At 47.6% G+C, this 17,883-nt stretch overlaps 1 protein-coding gene across 2 annotated transcripts; it reads left to right on the forward strand.

Moving 5' to 3' along the window:
* The first annotated feature begins 769 nt into the window (after positions 1–769).
* Positions 770–17,883, forward strand: Ppp1r3f (protein phosphatase 1 regulatory subunit 3F). Of its 2 annotated transcripts, none has more exons than XM_026406754.2 (4): positions 770–1,791; positions 12,214–12,269; positions 12,933–13,015; positions 14,615–17,883. In XM_026406754.2, exons 1-4 carry the CDS (start codon positions 800–802, stop codon positions 15,917–15,919), a joined length of 2,436 nt encoding a protein of 811 aa, XP_026262539.2. In that variant the 5' UTR covers positions 770–799; the 3' UTR covers positions 15,920–17,883. The 2 variants fall into 2 exon arrangements, with proteins under 2 accessions (XP_026262539.2, XP_026262541.2); XM_026406756.2 differs by having other exon boundaries at positions 12,936–13,015.

A 17,883-nucleotide genomic window follows, 5' to 3' on the forward strand; every position in this document is an offset into this window, starting at 1 on the left:
CAATCCCACGCTAGCACTGCCCTTTGAGTTCTCACTGGCTTCCCCCTGCCCGCCTCCCCTGCCATTGGCTATCTGCCATCTCTCTTCCTTGCCCCTGCCTTCATCCCCATCCCCATTGGCTTTGCCCTGCTCGGTCCCACCTCTGTGGCGGCTCACACACCCCCTCGTGGTCTCCTTTTGGTCTCTGCATTGGCTAGTTCCGCCCTGGCTCCTCCCCTTGAAGCCATAGAGCAGGCTTACAAGACTTTGCACTGGCTCACTTCGGCTATTATCGTCATCTTGCCTTTACGTCACCTCTGCGCGTCTCCTCATAGGCTGTTCTCTGTTTCTGTCTTACGTCCCACTATCTACGCAACCCGCGGATCTCCCACTTTTCGGACCTGTGGGTTCGCTCCCTTATTCCCCCATCGCCTGAAACCATTCCACCTCCCCGCTGCCCACAATGCCGCTCCCATTCAGACTTCCCTATTAGCTGTCCTACTCCTGCTCTCGGCCTCCTGGGCCCGCACCACCCCCATTCCCACCTCCCCATTGATATCCCCATCATCCCGCCTCCCACACCGCCCACTCTCCGGCATCCCCATTGGCTGTGCCCTTCTCCTGCTCGCCATTCACCACCTACGTCATCCGTGCGCGGCTGCCCATTGGCTCTCTGCTACACCTGTCTTCATCTCGCCGCCTACGCTCCCCGTGAGCTGTACCCCCCCCGCGCTGGCCTTCCCATTGGCTGTCGGCCCCTTCAGGCCCTGCCCCCGCCGGTGCCGCCGCCGGTGCCGTCGGTGCCGCCGCGGCCGCCGATATGGCGCGCACGGCCCCTGTGGAGCCCCCGCTGCGGCATCCCGCGCCCCCATCACCGGCCGCGGGCGAGCCCCGCACCTCGGTTGAGGCGGCGGTGGCCCCGCGGAGGGTGCTGTTCGCCGACGAGGCCCTGGGGCTGCCGCTGGCGCAGCTGCGCCGCTACCGGCCATGGGGCGGGCCCGGGGCGGGCAAGATGGCGGCAGCGGCCGGGCAAGATGGCGGCGGCGGCGGGGCTGATGAGGACGACGATGGCGAGGATGGGGATGAAGGGGAGGAGGAAGACGAGGTTATTCCCGAGCCCTCGCCGCTGTGCCCCGTCCCTGCTGGCGGGGGTTTTTATCTGGTGCCCACATTTTCGCTGCCGCCTGCGCCGGGCCGTCTGGAGCGCTTGGGGCGCGTCATGGTGGAGCTGGAGGCGTTGCTGCCGCCTCCCGGAGCGGTTCCCGGGGGTGCCGGGGTGTGGGTGCCTGGGGGACGCCCGCCGGTGCTGCGCGGGTTGGTACGCGTGCTGAACCGCTCCTTCGAGAAAGCGGTGCACGTGCGGGCCTCACACGACGGCTGGGCTTCCTTCTGCGACCACCCAGCGCGCTACGTCCCGCGCAGCCCGCCTGGTGCAGGAGCAGGAGGAACAGGAGCAGGAGATCCCATCCTGGATCCAGGTCTCGGCCTGGGCCCTGGCCAGGCATCTGCCTCCTCACCCGACGACGGCGGCCGCACCGACCGCTTTGCCTTCCAGCTGCCCTTTGCTGAGGGCGCGGGTGATGGGGCACGCCTCGACTTCGTGGTGCGCTATGAGACCCCCGAGGGCACTTTCTGGGCCAACAACCACGGCCGCAACTACACAGTCCTGCTCCGGATCGCACCCGCTCCCACACCCAGTGATGTCGAAGGGTTGCTCCAGCAGCAGCAGCTGGAGCCACAGCCTGAGTGCCAGGGTCCGGTGGAGGCTGAGGCCAGGCAGCTGAAGAGCTGCATGAAGCCAGTGAGGCGCAGGTAATGTCTGCCAGCGCCACCTCCGCCAACACAGGGCTGTATGTAGAATGGAGGGCAAGCATTCCTGCCCAGGAACCCCTCAGGCCTTATCTTCAGAACAGGGAGGAGAGTGCAGTCAGTCAAATAGTTGTGGAGGCCAAACATGTGCTAGTAACTGTTTTAATTATTGGGATTTTTCATTTATTCATTTATTGAGCTCCACTGTAAAGCCCTAAACAAAACAGACATCTTCCCTCTCCTCAAGGATCATACAAGCTCCTGTGGGAGACAGTTTGAAAAAAACAACAAGCAAGCAGATAAGTAGGGATAAGGTTAGCTGCTGAGAGGAAAGAAGTATGAGGAGATAGATTGGGAGGGAATGGTTGTTTTAGAGATTGTGTTCAGGGAGAGCCTTTTAGATGAGTCCTGGATAATGAGAAAGAAGAGATGGGGGGAAGAGAATTGGTAGGAAAGGGGCATCATTTAAACAGTCCTGAATGACAAGGAACAGTTATGTACATATAGGTAAGGAAGGTTCTAGATAGCCTGAATGGCAAGTGCAAAGGCCCTGAGGCTGGAATGAATTTGGTGTGAATGAATGGGCAGTGTGCTGGAATGGAGAGAACTGAAGTGACATGGTAGTGTGGACCAACAGCCTTGCAAATGATGAATAGGGAATCTGATCCCCATCTGACAGAAAAAATCAGGGTTCCAGAGGTGGAGAAACTGGTTGAGGAAGTGATGGCGCCTGGCTTTTTGACACCAGCCCTGTCTGACTTCGAAGTCTGTGCACGTTCTTTACTATTATGCTCTGTAATCTAGGTTGAGGCCTGCAGAGGTAAGGGACTGAGGCCATGCTCTCAGGGAAGCAGTGGTTTTGGCAGAGGCAGAACCAGATGGGGAGTAGACTTGAAGCTCATGTCCCTTTTTATTGCCACACTTCCAGTAACCATTCAGGGACTGGGAGAAAGAGCCAGTTCTATCCCAGGAAGCTTTGATCCAAGATTTTCATAGGTTTCCTCCATTATTATATAAGTTTTAATGACAGCCACTAGGCCTGATTCTTTATGTGGCCATCTAAGTATAGCTTGTGATCAGTAGGTTTTCTCTAAAATGCATACAATTCCCCATTCCTGGAAGGACTGGAAGTGGGAAAATGCTTTTTTTGGACCTTGTATATGCTTGACTAGATGTTGCTGGTTGCAGTGAGGTGTTTGTGGGATCTGTTGGTCCTGGGGAAGCTTTAGGCTGTGAGTGGTTCAGAAAGATATACCTCGTGCCCAGCACTGTGATGCCCACATGTATTCTCAGCTTCTTGGGAAGCTGAGGCAGGAGGATCACTCAAGCCTACAAGTTTTGAGACCAGCCTGGGCAAAGTAGGTTCTTTCCCCCTAAAAAAAAAAAAAAAAAAAAAAAGGCCTTTCTCACGGCTGGTGGGCATATGTGCCTGAGTGAGTGAACAAGCAGTCAAGTCAAGTGCCTGCTTACCACCCTGTGACACTCCCCCCCACCATACCTGAGATTTAGTCTAAAGGAGGTCAGCAGCATGATTACTTCTTTAAGAGTGTGGATTCTGGCGTTGTGGCTCAGTGGCAGAGCACTTGCCTAGCATGTGTGAGGCACTGGGTTCTATCTTCAGCACCATATATAAAAATAAATAAAGGCATGCCATCCTTCTACAACTACAAAAAATAAAAATAAAAAAGTGTGGATTTTGGCCAGGCACCGTGGCACACACCTGTAATCCCAGCAGTTTGGGAGGCTGAGGCAGGAAGATCGCAAGTTCAAAGCCAGCCTCAGCACCTTAATGAGGCCCTGTCTCAAAATATAAAATGGGCTGTGGTTATGGCTCAATGGTTAAGGCCCCCTTGGTTTAATCCCCAGTAACAACAACAACAAAAGTGTGGATTCTGGCATCAAATTGCCTGGGTTCAAATCCTAGCCATTTCACTTACCAGCTTTGTGAACTTGGCCAACTTATTTTTTTTAAACATTTGATTCAGCTGTGTTTTTTTAAATCTTTATTTTATTTTTATGTGGTGCTGAGGATCGAACCCAGTGCCCTGCACATGCTAGGTGAGCACTGTACTGCTGAGCCACAACCATATAGCCCCTTGGCCAACTTATTTAACCATACTGTGCCTCAACTGACTGTATCATCTTATGTAAAACAGGCGATTATGGGCACCTACTTTACATGATACAAATAAAAGCACTCAGAACCAAGCCGGATTCAAAGTGCCATAGAGATGTTAGCTATATTGATGTTTAGTTATTCACATGCAGTTCTCTAAGTTCCCCTACTAGACTCAACTCCTATCACCAGCTGTGTGGCCTGGCCTCAGTTCCCTAATTTGCTAAAGGGGAGTGACCATCATGTGTGGTTGAGTCAAATACAGCAAATGTGGCCAAGGTAACTGAGGCATGGTAGTAGCTACGTAAGAGTGGCCAGCATTTACTGAACTCTGCTAAGAGTTCCAGGTCCATTCTCTCATTGAGGCCAAGTGTGCATGTATATGGTGTAGGTGCTGTAATGATGGTCTCCATTTAAGGGGGGAAACGGGGAACTCAGGTGAGCCAGTTTGCTCAAAGTCACTCAGCTAGTGAATGACAGGACCAGGAGAAATGCTAAGGACATTATTTTTTTTTAAAGTGCTGATCCTCTTTGAAGTTCTGGCAGGGTTCAGGGAAAATTCTGGATTTCATTCTTGGTGTTCTCAATGTGTTGTGCTTTCCTTTTGCCTTTATGTTTTATTGAGGTATATCTACAGAAAATGCACTGCTTAAGCATACGACCCAGTGGATTCGTACATATGTATACACTTATATAACCACTTCCCAGATCAAGAGATCCAGTAGTTCTAGTGCCCCAGAATTGCTTTCATTTCTGTCATTTTTCCCAAGTTGTCATCTCAACCTACTGTCATGGGAGCCCTTTCTATAAGATGAGACAGTTTGAGTAACAGAGTTTGGTCATTTTTAAGAGTTGTGAAAAGCAAGGGACAGAGAAATCAAAACCTTGCTAGGGCAAGGTGGGTGGAAAGGGTGTTTTTCTTTTAAAATACATGGGTGGTTTTAAGGAGAAATTGAAGCAGCCCGTTTAGACAATTGTTTTGGTAGGTGGCCCCAGGTCTGTGGTTCCTAACATGACTTGTGATATTATTTTAAGTGGGCAGATGGCTTTTTGATAGTTTCTTTATCTTTTGATCTCAGCTCTTGCAAAGGGGAGGCTGGTGCTCATTGCAAGATCAGCGATAAGGTTTTCTTTGTAGGTTGGTGGCTTTCCTGGCGAGTACATTTCAACTTATTATTGTTTTAAAACCTGTGTGCTGCTGATTACTTGGAGCGCTGTTCAAGAGCCACCCCCTGTGATCCAGACCTCTGGGGAAATAGTGAAGGATCTCAGGGGATATCCTTTACCTGTGGGAGCCCCATTGTAGAGGGCTTCAGGAAATACTGGCTGTAGACCCCCTATGCACTGGATATGACCATGCCAGGTGGGGAAAATGGGAGAAGTCTGGTGGTCATTGGGATGTAATTCAAAAGCCCCAATGGCTGCTTTCCCTGGGTTGTGGGACCAGGCTTTCAATTCCCCATTAGGCTTACAGATAATCCATCAACAAGTGTTTATTGATAACCTTCTGCATGCTGGGCACAGTGCTGGGTTCAAGCAGGGGAAAGGAGATTCAGACTGGTCTTAACATAACCAAGGGCTTTTGGTGGAGCTGGGAGGGAGGGGCAGTGTGGAGAACTTGTCATGTGAGACCTGGCTGAGACCCTGCTCTTTGCTAGGCACTTTGCCAAATATTTTTGTGCAAAATTGTAGTTACACCTGACAGCAGACCCTGTGAACTGTGTTTTTTTTGTTTTGATTTTTTTTTAAGTTGTTGATGGACCTTTATTTAATTTATTTATGTATATGCAGTGCTGAGAATCAAACCCAGTGCCTCACACTTGCAAGGCAAGTGCTCTACCACTGAGCCACAACACCAGCCCCACTGCATTGTTTTTAATCCCTCTTTCTTAGAGGAGCAAACTGAGGTTCCTAGAGTCCCAAGTTCCAGGGCCGGTGTGGAAAGGAGCCCTCTTGGTCTACCTTGGCTTAACACTCCAAGAAGGTCTCCTGTTCCTCTTAAAAACAAAGACCAACAAAGCCTAACCATGGCCTTCAAGCACCTTCCACTCTAGTCTCCCAATCTGGCCTCTGCTGGCTTCTAGGCTTTCCTCATACTGGACTCTGTTCCTGAGTCTTTCAGCCTGGTCTTTCTGTCACTCCCAGGGCCCTGGCTCTTTCTTGCTTCAGGACTTTTGCTCATGTTCTTTCCTTTACTGGTAATGTTCGTCTCTAGCAGTCTCGTGGAGTGGATCCTGCAGTTCTAAGAGGGCTTCCTAGGGAAACCCATCCACTTCAAGCTCCTTGGGTTCCCAGTTTTTCTCATAGTACTGGGAAGCCTAGCAGGCATGCCCTGTTATAGCATGTTATAGCATGCACAGCAGATGAGCCCCACCCCAAATTCTCCATTATTTTCTACCCTGCAAGGCAGTCCTGCTGTATTTTTCTGACCCACTGTTGTCGCTTTTCTCATGTAACTTTTTCAGATATTCTTTATCTTCACATTTCTCCTGCTTCCCAAAACACAATAGAAACCATAAGAATGGAACTCCTTACAATTTGCAGCCTCTAAGTCAAGTTCTCCTCTCCTGTGTTACAGGTGAGGAAAAGTCCCTTCACCTTTAGGCCAGTTCCTCTGCCTATGCTCCAAGTTCCAATTTTCTGCTACCTGCTGCAGAATATGAACTTGTCAATGCCTCTTTTTGTCCTGGCAGCTTTTCTACTGCCCTCCCTGATCCTCTCTGTTGACCTTTCCCCCTGCCAGTGTTGCTATCTCTACTGATCTCCTCTCTGCCCTTGGCTCCTGGCCAGCACTGTAGTAATCTCCCTCCCCATTCACTCCCACCCTATGGGAAGGATTTGCCACATGCCCTTTCACTCCCTGCTCACCCCTATGTATTCGTCAGCCCCTTGCATCAGCAACATTCCATAGGAGATTTTTCGGTTTTCTTGAAGTGGCTGACCACTCCTAATGAAGTCATTTCCTTCCTTGGCGTTGGGATCACACTCTGTTATTTTTCCTCTGAACTCTCTGGCCCTTTTCTTTCACCCTGCTTTTTTAGCCTTGTATCTGAACTTGGTATTTCTACTTGACTTAATGGTTCCTCAAATTAAACCTTATTCAGGGCTGCATTCATCCCCTCCTCTTCTCAGTGCTCCAGAGCAGCCTCTTACTCCCTTGATCCCTCCCTTGCTTATTTTCATTCTAAGCACTCTTAAGCCCTCAACATCCCTGTGGTCTGGGCCAAGGCCCCTTGTTCTAGAACATTCTTTCCTTTTTTTTTTTTTAAGGCACTGACCTCAGTTTGTAGTTAGACATTTATTAAGGGGTTACTGGATAACTCTGCCCTGATAGACTGTAAGCTCCGTGAGGGGTAGGGATACAGTCTGCTTTTGGTCACCACTGTATTTTGCAGGCCTGCTATGGTGCCTGGGATTTAGCAGGTGCTCAATAAATGTTTGTTGAAAGAACGAGTTTGAGTATTTTTTTAATGTCTTCTTCCACAGTGAATTGTAAGCTTCCTAGTTGGGTTTGCTCACTGGTGTATGTCCAGGGTTGGTCACTGGGATGATGCACAATAAGGCCTCAGTGGGTTTTAGGTGCACCTATAACTGAATGGATGGGATCCAACTTGATAATAACTTGATAATGTAAGTTGGCAGCCTTAGGGCCAATGGGAGCAATTAGAGTTGAAATAGGATGGGTCAGAGGTTATCAGAGGTGTCTGGAGAGAGGATTTAATGAAAAATGACACCCATTTTATTCCATAGAAAATTGATAGGGCATCACAGTTAAGGATATGGGCCTGAGGTCCTTCATTAAGAAAGTGGCAGAGCTGGGAACTAAGCCTGGGAGATTCTGCTCTGGTACCCCAGTTCTTAACTGCTCTACCAGGCTGGGGAGTGTGTCTTACCAGCTGGGCACCACTGGGCATGTAGCTTTCTTTTTCAAATCCTCAGTTTCCCTCAGTGCGAATTTGAAGAGAATTACTTTTAAGCACTTTATAGACACTTTTCATATATTTCTTCAGTTCACTTAACTGACTGAGGGAGGAAATCACTATTATCCGCTCTTAATAGATGAGAAGAGTGTGACAGAGAGAGGCTAAATAACTTGCACCAGGTTACACTGCTAATAGGTGGAAGACCTGGGATTATTAAAACTTGCATATTTTGACCATTTATTGAGATGTGAAATCAATTTATTGGGTTCTAACCAATACTAAAAAGTGGCATAGAAGTACCAAGCATGTCACACTATGCAGGAAAGGTAAGTATTGTTTCAAATTCAAAGAACAACCATTTTTCAGTTCTATATGTGTGAATATATTTACTCATGAGTGGGTATGCTGGGTTATGATGTAAAATGGTTTCCTTACTGGTGGGCTATGGCTAGGGAATTGTCACAGCAATAAGTGAAACTCACAGCATGATAAATGCTTTCCTCCCTCCACCTTGCCATATTATAAGTCTCAAAGTTGAGGCTGACATTGCTTGGGGAAGGTGAGGCAGTGTCCCACATAACTTGGTGGCTTTCACATCTGCCTTCAAACCCCATTCTTTCCTGAAAGCAAAGGCCTAGGGTAACTGTGATTCCAAGTATCACAGGGCAGCTTTCTGAAACTGCCTTTACCCCCCCCCACCCCCACCCCCCACCCTGAGAGTCAGCAGCAGCATCAGATTGTGTCCATGGGAGCCGGGAACTGCTGAGTTTCCCTTTGGTTTCAGTGCCTGACCCACTTTGGGCTGGCAACACTCTTTGAAGATGTGAGTGCTGAGGGCACTCAGTTCTTGAGTGGTGTTGGTGGTAGCAGGGATGTGACTGTTCTTGAGAGTATGCTTTGCTTTTCTCCATGAGGCTTGCCAGCCCTCTCTTGCTTGTTCACTGTCTAACCCTGGCAACTCATCTTTCTGTTGTGTCTCTGCTGGCCTAGGCAGAGGCTGGTGCCACCTCTTTCTAAGATCTCTCTCCCCGATTTCCTTAGGTACTGTGAGTTCAGCAGTTCCTTGCAGGAGAAATTTTCACACCCAGGAGATTGGTGTGTAGGCCTTAGCCCCTTCCAAATAACACCAACTTGGCTGTTACTCACAAGCACTCCCAAGGTTCTTGCCCGAGACAGCCGCAGCAATTGGTACCATGGCCTTCTACTGCCTACAACCCTTGAGAGGATGCCACGTGGCATTTGTGGGACTGGTGCCAAAAGAGCAGGTTTCCTTCTTGAAAATTAGCAGGCGCACTGTAGGTACAGTTTTGTTCTTAATATCTCTCCCCATTTTTCTAAGAATCCTGTTACTGATCAGTGAGTCAATATACACTTGTTCTTGATTTCCCTTACTGTCCTCATTTTGATTGTAGTCAGAGCTGCCTCTAAAATTGTTATCGTGGACGACAGTTCAAGGATATATCTATATTTTAGGCCTCCAATTTCAGATACTGTCTTCAAAATGGAGCCCCCTTTGTATGTTATTAGTGTGGTGTGGAGTGAGTGTGCATAGGGACAGTTCCTTAAGCCTTACTTTCTGCATTTCAAATGACTTGGTATATCAATGAAAAGGGCCTGTTTTTTGGAGAAGTGAACAATAAATGCTGGTGCCTCCTGCTTTCATTTTTCTGACTTTGAGTTTAGGAGAACAACTTGTTTGCTTCTGTGGACTCTGTGGACCCTGGGATAGGCTCAGTTGCTTGACCTGAGTTTTAGATGTTCCTCTTAGACTTGTCAAAGTGCCACTCTGGCAGTTGAAGGATTTCTTTTGCATTTGTTTTTCTTCCCCCATTTCTTCCTCCAGCTGAATTGTGGAGACCTTTGCCTTTTGACTGACTGCTTCCTGAGTTCTTCCCTTTTCACTTGCACATTTAAGCCACTTTGTAGTGGCTTTTAGAAACTTGGTTGTCACGCATGTCAGAACTGGGCCAGATGGCAGGAAGGCTTGCCTAGTCCTGTCCCTGGGAGGGCGGGCTGGCTTTCTGTCTGTTCAGGAGTATTTTTGAAGCGGCTTGCTTTAGAAGATCCTAGGAAGATTATTTTTATTTTTTTAACAAGCACTGACTTTGAGCTGTTGGGCAGAGATCATGTTGAGCCACAAGTTCATAGGCCTGGATTTTAAATCTACTGAGGGGACTAGTACAGGACTATGGTGATTTGCTCTGAATCCCTGTTTCTCAACTGTGAGGTATAGGGGGTTGATCTCTGGGATCCCAGCATCACCCATCTGAGGTCCTGTAGTATTCTGATTCAGATGCCTCTCTGTGGGATGTTTAAGCCTTAGACCAGAGAGAATGATAGACTCTGCTTTCCAAGGCTTTCCAGATTCTAGATCTGTATACATGGTTCAGGCTTCTTCCTCAAGGGTGATAATAAAAAGTTCTGGCAACCTTTGTCCTTGTTGGTGTTCTAGCCCACATGACCATGGAGGCAGGGAAACTGGGAATGAGTATGGAGGGCAAAGGGCAAGTCCAAAGAAAAGGCTGGATGAAGGAGTAGGGAGAAATCGTGTCTATTATTGATGCCTCCCTTTATCTACTTCTAGAAAGTGTTGGAAATCAAATTGGGTAAGACCCCAGTCTTTCTCATCTAAGAAGTGGCAGCATATTGATTCAAAACCAGAAGGCCTGTGTCTCAATCCTGTCTGCATGACTGTAAGCCACTCACACCATCTCCAGATCATCATATGTAGTTTAAAGGATTAGAAGTACCTATCTCAGGGCACTGTGAAGATTAAATTAATATATGTGAGGCACACAGACCAGTGCCTTAATGCCATAGTACATACACACAGGTCAATTAGTGATACTGTTTTTTTTTTTGAGGGGGGGGTACCAGAGATTGAACTCAGGGGTGCTTAACCACTGAGCCACATCCCTTGCCCTCTTTTATATTTTATTTAGAGACAGGGTCTCACTGAGTTGGTTAGGGCATTACTAAGCTGATGAGGCTGGCTTTGAACTCACGACCCTCCTGCCCCTGCCTCAGCCTCCTGAGTCACTGGGATTACATGCATGTGTCACCACATCCAGCTTGATATTCTTTATTTGTGAAGGCAAGTGATGCGGTGTTTTCACAAAGTTTCAGCTATTTCTAGGAATGTCAGTATCACCCCATTGCTTCTCAGGAAGAAAAGTCTAAGCTTCCCTCAGGTCTCTGAAACTGTAATCAGTGCTTCCTTCATTCACCTTATCTGTACCCATTTGATACTCGTAAGAAAGTAAGAATAGTGATTTCTTCATAATGAGACACCAACCCTGGCAAGGGAGGTATCTGGTTGAAACATTCTTGGTTTATGTCACTTAAGTCAGACTTGGCTGGCAAGGGAGCAATAGCCACTTCCTATTGATTTAGCCCTGCTGTGTGCCAGGTCCTGATATATGGCTTTCCATTTTCATTCCTCTTCATTTCCCTGTGCTTGATGTGCATATCCTGGCTTATGTTACAAGTGAGAAGGTGACATGATATGGCAGGCTGATCTGGGCATGGGCAAGGGCTGGTGAAGGGACCCAGGCCTTTCTGACCCCCTTCCTATTCTCCATTTACTTTTTCTTTCTTCCCCCTGTTGACTCCTGTGTCCCAAAGTCTTTTCCCTCTGCCCTTTCTTGGAGAAGATGGCTTTGTCCCCAGACAGGAATGGACCATAAACAAATGATCCAGTTTTTTTCTTATTGTGGGATTAAACCCAGTGATACTGTACCTCTGAGTTGCATCTCTGGCCCTTTTTATTTTATTTTATTTTATTTTACTTTGAGACAGGGTCTTACTAAGTTGTTGAGGCTGGCCTTGAGCTTGTGATCCTTCTCTCTCAGCTTCCCAAGTTGCTGGGATTATGGGCAAGCTCCACTATGCATAGTGAACCAAACATGTTGAAGCTGTGCACAAGACTGTTTGCTGAAGTCTGCTTTTGACCCAAAAGTAAAGGAAACAACCTACTTGCTCAGCAGAAAGGGAATATCTATGGAAATTATAACAAGCCATAAGATATGACTATTAAGCAGCCATTTTCAATGTTTGCAAAATCCTGTAATGTTTCTTACTGATAAATCATCAAAGCCAGCTTTAAAAGTATGTAGAATCTAAACAGTTTCAGAGAATGTCTGGAATGAAATTTTCCATAATGGTAATAGTGGTAGCCTCTATCTGATGTGTGTGATTGCTTTGTTTCCTGTATATTTATACTTTCCTGTATTTTGCAAAATTTCCATAAGCGTGTAGGACTTTTCAGCAGAAAGTAGCAGCTGTCAGGTGAGGATAGGCCACCACAGAGGTGCAGAAGGTACCCACGGGTGGCAGAACTGGTCTCTCAGGGCGTGAGATCTATGTGCTCTCTCCTCTGCCCCACAGGCCTCATGAAGAGGAGCTGAGGATGAAGAACACGGATGATAATACCCCTGCCATGGGTAAGCACCTGGCAAGCTTTGCAGTTCTAGTCCCTTTTTATAACTCAATTGTTTTTGCTTGTTTGCAGTACTAGGGATTTGAACCAAGGGACTTGTACATAAAGTGCTCTACCTTCAGGCCTTCTAGCCCCTTCTTTTTTCTTTTCCTTCTTCCAAGGGTGCTTTACAGCAATTTAACAAGCTCAAAATAAAAAAGCTTAAGCTACAATCCCCAGCCCTTTTTTATTTTGAACTTGTTAAATTGCTGAGGCTGATCTTGAACTTACAATCCTCCTGGCTCAGGATCCTGAGTCACTGGGATTACAGGTGTGTGCTGACATACCTGGTGACGCAACAATAATATTAAATACTACTACTACTACTACTACTAATAATAATAATAATAATAATAATTATTATTATTTGTAGCATTGGGGATTGAACCCAGGGCTTTCTGCATGCTAGATAAGTGATCTACCACTGAGCCACATCCCAAGATCCTGTCATTTCGTTCTTCCTACCCTTTTTCTTTCTATAAAAGTAAAGAGGTACCCTCTGCCTTAGACTGCCACAGAAAGCTTCAGAGACAAACTGCCAGTTGGCCATACTTGTAGATTTTCTTAATAAAATAAGACATGCTTTTACACCTGTCTTGCTCCAACACTTTCCTTCTCTTCTCTTAAGCAGAACATCTTGATGTCCAGGAGTCACTGGGCTCCTTGGTGGCCCCTACCCCTCTCCGTCCATGGCCCCAGATGACCCTTCAGGTAAGCAGGCCCTTGTATCCTGGGGGCAGACAGCCTAATGTGTAACCTCAGCTGGACTAGGTAGTGGAGCCAAGTAACTCTGGGTTCATTCTAGGTCAGAGGGAGTTTGCAAAAACCAGAAGATGATAGGGGAGGGGGAGAATCAGTGATTTACCTGGGCTTAGGGAAATTTCAGTCGTTAATTTGGCAAATATTTAGGGGTGCTTTCTGTGTTTAGACACTGGAAACACAGTGGTAAACAAAAATGCTGTTTGCATGGGGCTTACATGTTAGGTGAGATACAATAAAATAATAGTTAAAATACATAGCATATTGTTATATGAAGATGAATACTAAGGGAAAAACTGAAGGGAGAGGGAGAGAAGGAGAGACACAGAGAGAGATATGGATGTTTACAGCTTTAGATCAGGTGGACTGGGAAGGACTTAGCAAAGATTGAGATTTGAGAGAAGATCTAAAGATGAGAGAGTGAGCCATGGGGATAACTAGATGAGCATTCTAGGCAAGTACAAAGTTCCTGAAGTGGGGCCATGACTAATGTGTGAGGGACAGGGGAGGCTATTGTGGAGGGAGCAGAGTGAGTGGGGGGCAGAATGGTGGGAGTTAAGGTCAAGAGAGGTGGCTGGGGATAGATTGGACAAGGTTTTGTGGGCCACAGTGAGGATTTAGGCTTTTATAGTGAGAGCGGGAGCCACAGGAGGGTTGTGAGTAGAGGAGGGACTTGGTCTGACCTTGGATTTAACAAGCTCCCTCTGACTGCTACCTGGAAATAAGCTGTTAGGGGAGGATGGAAACAGGGATGCCAGGGAGGAGGAGGAGGAGGCCATTGCAGTGGGTCTGAGAGAGCCCTGATGGTGGTGACAGGGGAGGAAGGGACATCTCAGAGCTGTGTGTGTGTGTGTGTGTGTGTGTGTGTGTGTGTGTGTATGTGTATGTTTTAACTTCTTATTATAAAGGTTTCCAAATATGTATAAATGTAAAGAGACTAGTATAATTAACTCACATATACCATCACCTAGTTCCAACAAATATCAACATGTGTCCATTCCTACTTTCCATACTCTCTGCCTCCCCTCTCATTTTCTATGGAATTGTTTTGAAAAAAAATTTAGACATAAATTGAGTGTGATGGTGCACACCTGTAATCCCAGAACTTGGGAGTCTGAAACAGGAATATTGCAAGTTTGAGGCCAGCCTCAGCAACTTTCACAACTTGGCGAGACTCTGTCTCAAAAAAAAAAAAAAAAAAAAAAATATATATATATATATATATATATATATATATATAGGCTGTGGATATAGCTCAGTGGTAAAGTACCCGATTTCAATCCCCAGTACCTATACATGTCCATATCTATCTATATCTATTTATTTATCTATCTAATAATCTACCTACCTACCTATTTACTTACGTAAATACCTATCTGGATGACAGAGTCGTTGGAGTTTAAAGAATTCAAGAGGGCTCTTTAAGGCATTATCCAGAAACTCCTGTTGGGCTGGGTGTGGGCTGTCACTTGTTCTTATTGTCTTGCTTGTCCCTCCCCTCCTCTACTTCATTCCCTTCCTTTTCTCTCCCTATTCCCATCATGGCTCCAGGTTTCTGAAGCTACTGCAACTGGAAAACCCCCAGAAGAAGGTGACATCCCCAGAAGCAGTCCACCTGTGGCTTTTACAGAAGTCCCCCAGGCACCAGCCATCAGGATTCCCCCCTCCACCCCTCTCTGTGGTCTGGGTGGCTTCCCCAGGGACCAGGCCTCAGGGCCCGATGCAAGTGAGGGGGCCACGGGGCCCTTCCTGGAACCCAGCCAGCAACAAGTTGAGACCACGTGGGAAGTATTGAGTGAGAGTGGAGGGAGTCGAAAGGACCCCATGGTGGGGGCTATTATGGATGAGCCTTCTGGGGGTCTGGAGGTCGTGAGTGGGTTGGAGGAGCTGCTTGGCGAAGACACCATTGACCAGGAGCTGGAGCAGCTCTACTTATCCCACCTGAGCCGCTTGCGGGCTGCTGTGGCTGCAGGTGGGGCAGGGGGTGGTGGGGAGGGCCCCACAGATGGAGGGATGTCCCCCAGCCATCCCCTGGGCGTACTCACGGATCGTGACCTGATCTTGAAGTGGCCTGGCCCTGAGAGGGCCCTGAACAGTGCCCTGGCTGAGGAGATCACTCTGCACTATGCGCGCCTGGGGCGTGGTGTGGAGCTCATCAAGGACACCGAGGACCCTGATGATGACGGGGAGGGTGAAGAGGGGCTCTCCATCACTCCCTCCAGCCCTGAAGGAGACAGCCCCAAAGAATCGCCTCCGGAAATCCTCTCTGGGGCCCACTCTATGGTAGCCACTATGGGAGATGTGTGGCTCCCATGGGCAGAAGGCTCAGGATGTGACAGCCCTGTGGTTCTGAGTACAGAGGGCCAATTTACTGGGGATCCAGAGAAAGGGGTGGGTAAGAACACCACCTCTTTGCACATGAATAGAATCATAGCTGGGGTGACGAGGTCCCCAGGGGAAGCCGGGACAGAAGCCAGGATGGAGGTCACTGGTGAGTTGGCAGACAGCTTGGTTTCTTTATCTGGCAAAGAACCAGCTGCTCCAGTCCTTCTGCAGGAGCAGAATCCCACCCTCCTTGGTCCTGTGGAGGCTGAGGTCTGTCTTTCTAGTGTGGCCAGACCTCATGTGATCTCCCAGGATGAAAAGGGTGCAGACCCAAACCTTGAGCCCTCAAAGAAGTCTCCCACCCTAGCAGCCCCTGCAGAATGTGTATGTGGCTTACCTCCTCAGCTCCGGGGGCCCTTGACCCAGACTCTGGGAGTCCTGGCTGGGCTGGTGGTCGTCCCTGTGGCTTTGAACAGTGGTGTGTCCCTCCTGGTGCTTGCGCTGTGCCTCTCTCTGGCCTGGTTCTCGTAGGGGATGCTTGTGGGATCAGCAATAACAGGCTTCCCCCTCTCTAGGGTCTGGGGAGGGGCAGTCCCTCTACCACCCCACAGGGTTGATATGAGATTTGTGGCCTGTGCAGTGAGGGACCTTGGTCCTTTGCTTCTGAGAATGCTCGATTGGAGAGAGCCTTCCTTGTTCTGGAGCTGTCTAGTCAGCTCGGGACTCCCTGCAGTGATACCCATGGAGAGGAAGGGATAGTGGATGATGTGAGAAAAAAGGACTTTTAGAATGAAACCAGGCATGTCCTCCCCCACCCCACCCCGAGCCTGTATTTATTTTTGTATAATTCTCTGGACGAGGGAGAGTGGTCGTGAGCTGGTCTTGGGGCACAATTACCCAGAGAGATATTTATTAACAGCCAACCTGTGCAACCTGCTGGAGCTTTATTTTTAATTTAATTTATATAGAGTACCTATTATTATATGCCACAATAGAGCTCTATGAGAAACCATGTGTCTTGCTGTGCAATGGTCTCCTGTTTGGGTCCGAGTGTACAGGGTGGTCACATTCTGGAGGAAGATTATGGTGGGGAATGGGTGGTGGATGTGATCCTGCCTGCTGCTACCACTTCAATATATCCCTGGGTATCTGTGTTTCCTCATGTCATGGTTCTAATACGTGTAGTCCTTTGGTCTTTCCACATTCTGCCTGTGGGAAACTGCCTGTGTATATAAGGTTGGTGGTGGGATCCAGAGAGGAAGAGTTGTGGCCACATCAGGGTTTGGTGTCAGTTACATGGCTGCAGTGTTGACTGTAGTCATTTTTGGTTATGGGGATATGAGCTGTGAATCAGTCAAAAGGTTTTGAGGTTACTGAAAAAACAGCCCTAGACCCAGCAGGAAGACCCCTCCAACCTCCAAACAGGGGAGGCCTCAGAAAGGAGAGAGGAATTAATGTACTGTGAAAAATTCTTACCAGAATTGCTGTTCACAGACATCACATTTCTACTAAAAACAGGAAACCCAGAAGCTTTGAAAGAAAGGGTACATATATCTGTTGCATGCAAATAAAAACTCTTTGCATAGCAAAACAAAACCCCATATATGTATTTACTTTACAGCAAAACTTTTCATATATTTATAGCAGCTTTTTTTAGTTCTTCATTGCTCCAATGCCTTTCTGAAATTACCCCAGTTTTTTTTTTTGCCCAACCACTTCATCAAAATGGCTGAAGTTACTGATGATGTTCACATTGACCAAACTACAGTTAAGTCTCAGACCTCATCTTATATAGCCTCTTAGCAGCATTTGACACACTTAGTTATCTCTATTTTCAGCCCTTTCTTCACATGGTTTCCAGGATGCCACATGCTCCTAGCTTTCCTCTTTCACTGGCTACTTTTGTAAAACAGTTCCCCTGGCACTTAGTAACTGTTCAACATGTACCCATTGAATGAAATACATGAAGGAACAAACAAATGTACATGAGGATATACAGAGAAACATGGCCAGAAAGCTTAGTTGGCCACTCAGTGGTTACAAGCTCAGTTCAACTCCACAAGTATTGACTGGCCACCTCTTCTCTGTTCTGTGGACACACAGAAAGGAGCTCACAGTCCAGTGGGGGTGACAGAGAAAGAATTTCAGTGCAGTATGGCTAGTGCATCAACAATGATAGGTCCAAGGGGCCGTTGGAGCCCAGGACAGATGCTTGGCCCAGTTCAGGGAGTCTGGAAATCTTGGAGGATCTAGTGCCTGGACTGGGTTTTCAAAACCAGGAAAGAATCCACGAGATGATGAAGGGGAGGAGAGGCAGACTCATCAGAAGAAATAGCACCTAAGAGTCTGGAAGAGGAAAACAGCTAGTGAACAATTAAACACCCACACATCTCATCTGCTTTTCAAGGAGGATATTGTGACTGTCCAGTATCAACACCTAGATATGTTTGTCTTTCCATTGATGTGGTAATTAATTTGATGCCTAAAAAGGCAAC

Source organism: Urocitellus parryii, chromosome X (genome assembly GCF_045843805.1).
Source record: "Urocitellus parryii isolate mUroPar1 chromosome X, mUroPar1.hap1, whole genome shotgun sequence".
In the NCBI taxonomy this organism is placed as follows: domain Eukaryota; kingdom Metazoa; phylum Chordata; class Mammalia; order Rodentia; family Sciuridae; genus Urocitellus; species Urocitellus parryii.